The 6268-nt window shown below is 41.3% G+C and overlaps 1 protein-coding gene across 1 annotated transcript in view; it reads right to left on the bottom strand.

Moving 5' to 3' along the window:
* Nucleotides 1-359: 359 nt before the first annotated feature.
* Nucleotides 360-6268, bottom strand: part of LOC138737386 (dynein axonemal heavy chain 8-like) — a 446335-nt gene continuing 440426 nt past the window's right edge. Inside the window, exon 47 of the mRNA XM_069888133.1 lies at nt 360-473. Within this exon, the coding sequence (XP_069744234.1) occupies nt 360-473 (114 nt within the window). The remainder of the gene's footprint in view (nt 474-6268) is intronic.

Raw genomic sequence — 6268 nt, 5'->3', positions numbered from 1 at the left:
TGTTTAAAATGTTGAAGAATTCAGTTAAAATAAAAAGAAAGTACTACTGGGTCAACAGCCAGAAGATGCAGATTTATAGGTAAAACAACCACGTACAATAAAGAAGCACTGGAAATTTGGACAAACCAAATTGCTTCCGTGAAATTAATAATGAAAAGTGAAAAAGTTGAATAATTAATTACATTCTACATTTTGAAATTTTTGATTGCCCACATTATTGCCTTTTAAATGAGCTCTGTTGATAATTGCAAACTTTGTCCTGGTGAAACGAATGTCACATCTTTGGTTTTGTATTAACCTTTTTACTTGCCGATCTAGATTCTATGGACAAAATTAAAACATTCCCAAATGTGTTATTTTTAAATATTATTTAGAATTTCTTTCACCTGTCTGTCTGGCACCATCATAGCCACGGTCCGAAATTGGATTTTCAGATTTTCTGGTAGCTCTTGGCGTCCTGCATATCCAGGATTCTACAAGGAGGAGCCAAAGACAATCAGCAACTTTGAACAGAAAATTAATTAATTAATCATCCTTAAAATAACACTATTTAATTAATCCATTCCCTATTTCAATAAGTACTCTATTTTCACCATTGGACCATGATCTTAAAGGATTAGTTAAGTGGGACATGGAGAGAAAAGCTTCTTAGTGAAATTTACAGAAGTTTCAATTTAAATGGAATGAAAACTGGCTCTGCTTCACAATGACTGTCACCAAAAAAAACTCCATAGGCAAGGAACTACTTTAGTTTTCACCAATATACAAAATGTACAGAGTAGAATATCCATTATTTGGATCCATTGATCCAACTGCAAATGACTGCACTCCACTGGCCATTTTCCTCTTTCCTTAATTCCCCCTCCCCCTTAAAATTAATATCCTTTTTTCTCCCTTAAATGAATTCTCGTTAATAATAAATAATTGTAGAAAAGGTCATGATAGCACAGAAGAGGGTACAGAGAAGAATCACATTTCAATTGTGAAAAATTACTTCAAGCTTCATAGGTTTAGGATCATGGAACCTTATAGCACAGATATAGGCCTTTTAGCCAATCTAGTCTGTTCCAAAGTATGGGTCTACCTAGTTGTATCGAGCTGCACCGAACCATAGCTCTCCCATCCATGTGCCTATTCTTTCTTTGGCTTGGCTTCGCAGACGAAGATTTATGGAGTGGGTAAAAAGTCCACGTCAGCTGCAGGCTCGTTTGTGGCTGACAAGTCCGATGCGGGACAGGCAGACACGATTGCAGCGGATGCAAGGGAAAATTGGTTGGTTGGGGTTGGGTGTTGGGTTTTTCCTCCTTTGCCTTTTGTCAGTGAGGTGGGCTCTGCGGTCTTCTTCAAAGGAGGTTGCTGCCCGCCAAACTGTGAGGCGCCAAGATGCACGGTTTGAGGCGTTATCAGCCCACTGGCGGTGGTCAATGTGGCAGGCACCAAGAGATTTCTTTAGGCAGTCCTTGTACCTTTTCTTTGGTGCACCTCTGTCACGGTGGCCAGTGGAGAGCTCGCCATATAGGCTATTTATTAACTATTCCAGATGAAACACAAATAAAAAGAAGATATCCTGTAAAGAAAGAAAATAAAAATCCCCCTATTAATGTTGTTATTAATATATAAAACAACATTACTCCTCTCCATATTATGGGCAGTGGCCTTTGTCACAAATGCACACATGAATTGGTAGCTATCAGCCTCTTCTTTCCTGCTCTCATGAATCCATGTTATTACAATGTTATTTGAACCGTGCATCTTGGCGCCTCACAGTTTGGCGGGCAGCAGCCTCCTTTGAAGAAGACCGCAGAGCCCACCTCACTGACAAAAGGCAAAGGAGGAAAAACCCAACACCCAACCCCAACCAACCAATTTTCCCTTGCAACTGCTGCAATCGTGTCTGCCTGTCCCGCATCGGACTGGTCAGCCACAAACGAGCCTGCAGCTGACGTGGACTTTTTTTTACCCCCTCCATAAATCTTCGTCCGCGAAGCCAAGCCAAAGAGAAAGAGACAATGTTATTTACCCCTCATCACTGTAATTCACAATGTCCTTCAAATTGCACTTTGCTGCTCAGAAATCATCTCTTCTTCATAGTGAATAGCTGGCAAAGAGTCAACATACTGTTTTGCTTTTCTTGCTTCAACAAAAAACTTGTTTTGACCTCCTGGACAAAGATCTTCAGTGTCGCTGGATATCGCAAAACAAAGGCATAGCCTTTTTTTCCCACAGTATATTTTTAATTAGATTAAATTCCTTTTTTTTCTTCAACAATTCAAAACTTGTGTATGGATAAAATAAAATATTTTTTCCATTATATTCTAAAAGACTTTGTCTTTCCTTTGCTTGTCTTGCTGCCAATTCTAAAATCTTCTCTCTTACTTGATAATGAAGGAATTTTACCAGTATTAGACGTGGCTTTTGATCTGGTTGCGGTCTAGGTCTTAGACCTTGATGTGCTTTCTCTATCTCCCTGAAATTCATTAACTCCAGACCTTTGCGAATCCAGCGTTGCAAAAATTGTCTGATATCATCTCCCTCATCCCCTTCTTTAACACCAACAATTTAAATATTATTTCTTCTGCTAAAATTATCCAAAGCATCCATTTTTTGGGCCAATTTATCTTGAACAGTAGCAAATTTAGTTTGCATATTTTCCATTTGTTCTTTAAAGGATTCAATTTCAAGTTCTGTTCCTTTAACTCTTTCTTCTGTGATGATGTAATGGGGGGGGGGGGGCTGTATTATACTGATTGCTTTCTATTGGCTAAGGCTGTAGAGATACTCCCCTCTACTGGTATTACAGATGGAGATGCTTTCCCACTGGCCAGTTTAGTGGCGGATATAGTCTGTTAATAAAAGCTCAGTATTAGTATAATACTTGACTGGTCCATATCTATGGCACATCAATTTTATTAACAGACTCTTAATCATGGATACTTCCCTGAAACCTGGATGACACGAGATAGATCAAAATGCCACCTGAGCTGGAGAAATTTTTCACTACTGGCTCCAGTGTTTTGAAGCAAACATGCGAGTAAATAATGTTGTGCAAGACACAACAAAACTGGAACATCTTGTGGCTCTCCTCAGTTAGAGAGACAGCTGTCTTCCAGAATGCACTGAATCTCCTCCGAACTGATTATGATATGCCACAAAACATTTTGTTTGCAAGACATCAACTTTACACTCGAAGACAACAAGCTTGAGAGAGCAAAGATGCTTTTGTGTTTGCACTAAAAGGGCTATCCAGAGCCTCAGCTTGTGCTGCTGTCATGGCCAAAGCCCACCAAGAATCCCTGATGCTGAATGCATTCATAAATGGATTGGAGTCGGGGTACATCAGCAATGTTTACTGGTAACCCTGGGCCTGATCTTTAATGCTGCTCTACAACAAGCGAAGGTCCTTAAGTCTGCACTACAAAGTGCTGAAGCCCTCGAGAAAGAAAGAGGTACTGAAGTACCCAAGGCCCGGCCGCCGTGATGATCCACTGCTGAGGGCCACTAAACCACAGCATAAAAGCCAGTACAGAAGGCGCTACTTCTCCGGTTTGGTGCTACATGTCCGCTCTGAATGCCCTGCATGACAAACCAATTGTGGAAAGCGAAGGCACTGGGCCAGAGCCTGCCATGCATGAGAGTCTTCACCTAGCTCACGCTGTGAGTTGAAGAGTAAGAAGAAGAAGTGACCTGGAGAGCCAACGATTCATCTAGTTCTTCTCCCTCTTCTTCTGAAATAGTAAGTGAACTGCCAGCAACGTGGCGAACTCTGACAGATCGCTGCTGCAGAGAGACCCTGTTCTGGCATCGATGACGATAAATCAAGATGAACCCCACGACCTGAAGCATTCCACGATGAAGGTGGAGGTAAACGGGGAGCCTATTGATGGTTTGATTCAAGCAGTACTGATAGCTATATTCACCCTACAACCACTAGCGCCCTGAATCTAACCTTGATTCCATCTAAGCGCAAAATTTCTATGGCTTGTTCTAGACTAAAACGAAACATTACAAGTTGCTGTAAAGTAACCCTGAGGTACAGGGAAATGAATATAAAGATTTCAGATTGCACGAGCTCCCCGGTCTGTGCTCCAATGATTTTAGGATTAGATTTCCAGTGCCAAATGAAAAATATCATATTGGTGTTTAACAGCCCATTACCATTGATCACGGTACCTCAAGAGGCTGTTTACGGGTTATCAACTCTAAAAATTACCAATCTAACCCCGGATTGTAAGCCTATAGCTACAAAGAGTAGACACTATAGCAAAGAGGACAGACTCTTTATTAAGAATGAGGTTAGACGTTTATTGAAAGAAAAAAATCATCGAATCCAGTACAAGTTCTTGGTGCGCACAAGTTGTAGTCATCAAAAATGGTGTGAAACATAGAATGGTCATGGACTACATCGCAACTACATGCTTATCCCCTGCCTCGTATCTCAGACATGGTAAACCAGATTGCACAATACAAAATATATTCCATAATTGATCTGAAATCAGCTTATCATCAGGTGCCTATTCACAAAGATGAAAGGCAGTTTACTGCTTTTGAGGCAGATGGCACACTTTTTAAGTTTAAAAGAGTTCCTTTTGGAGTTACCAATGGTGTATCCATTTTCCAAAGAAAAATGGATAAGCTAGTAGACACTCAATACTTACAAGCTACCTATCCTTATCTGGACAATGTCACTATATGTGGCAAGGACTTGAAAGATCACAAATGGAACTTACAAAAATGCCTCCAGGTGGCCAAGCATCTGCACTGAAGCCTTAATAATGAAAAGTGTGCATACCGCACTAAATGTCTGGCTATACTAGGCTATGTAGTGAGTAAAGGGGAGATCAGACCCAGAGAGAATGGGACCACTCATGGAGATACCCCTACCTTTGACACATAAGTCCCTCAAGCGTTGCCTGGGGTTTTTCTCCTATTACACTCATTGGGTACCCAATTACGCAGATAAAGCGCAGCCACTGTTTAACGTTTTCCTACTAGTTTTCCCCGTGATTTTGAAAACATCAAACAGGATATAGCCAAGGCCACAATATCAACTATTGATGAGGATTTAGCATTCCATGTAGAATCTGATGCATCAGATTGGGCCTTAGCAGCTACACTAAATCAAGCTGGTAGACCTATGGCCTTTTACTCTTGGAGATTACATGGGCCAGAGGTCAGGCATTCCTCTATCGAAAAGGAAGCGCGAACTATTGTCGAATCCATTTGCTATTGGGAGACACTTTTTAGCCGGAAGGAAATTCACTTTACTGACTGATCAAAAATCTGTTGCCGACGTGTTCAAATCTAAATTGAAGAGCAAGATTAAAAACGAAAAGATCTTGCGTTGGCGAATTGAGTTTTCTACTTATGATTACGATATACTGTATCGCCCAGGAAAATTCAATGACACCCTGGACACGCTTTCTTACAAGACCTGTCCAAGTCTGCAGCTAGACCATTTGAAATGCCTTCACGAGGAATTATGTCACCCAGGAGTCACTAGATTTTATCATTATATGAAGTCCCTCAATTTGCCGAACTCACTAGAAGACATCAAGAAACTGACTAATGAGTGTCCTGTCTATGTGGAGTGCAAACCATGCTATTACAAACTTTCCGCTTCCACATTGATTAAGGCATCTCGACCATTTGAACGCCTCAGCGTGGATTTTAAAGGACCACTACCCTCAAATAATAAGAATTCCTACTTCCTTAACATCATTGATGAATTCTTTCATTTTTCCTTCGCTGACATTTCTGCTAGTTCTGTTATTAAATGTCTTGATATGATTTTTAGTATTTTCAGTTATCCTAACTTCATTCATAGTGACAGAGGGTCAGCTTTCATGAGTTCTGAACTTAGGCAATACCTTCTTGATAGGGGGATAGCTACTAGTCATACTACAAGCTATATCCCACAGCGTAATAGTCAAGTGGAGGGCAGTAATGGTACAATCTGGAAAGCTATGACTCTCGCATTAAAATCGAAAGGTCTCCCCACCAGCAGCTGGCGAGATGTGCTGCCAGAAGCATTATCCGTACACGGCTTTGCCCAGCTCCCAATGAGACTCCTCACCAAACTCTTTTTGTTTTTTGTTTTCTGGCAGCTGTGACAGAGCGCGGGAAACAGTTTCTCTAGCAGTCTGCAGCAGCAAACTTGGTGGGGGATGGATCTGTAAGGACAACAGCCAGCAAGCATGGTCATGAAACAGACCACTGCGGGGCAATCCCGTGTCACTCTGGCTGTCATGCCTCGCACTCAGCCAGGCCC

Source organism: Narcine bancroftii, chromosome 6 (assembly GCF_036971445.1).
Source record: "Narcine bancroftii isolate sNarBan1 chromosome 6, sNarBan1.hap1, whole genome shotgun sequence".
Lineage (NCBI taxonomy): Eukaryota > Metazoa > Chordata > Chondrichthyes > Torpediniformes > Narcinidae > Narcine > Narcine bancroftii.
This window is presented reverse-complemented; position numbering and strand designations above follow the sequence as displayed.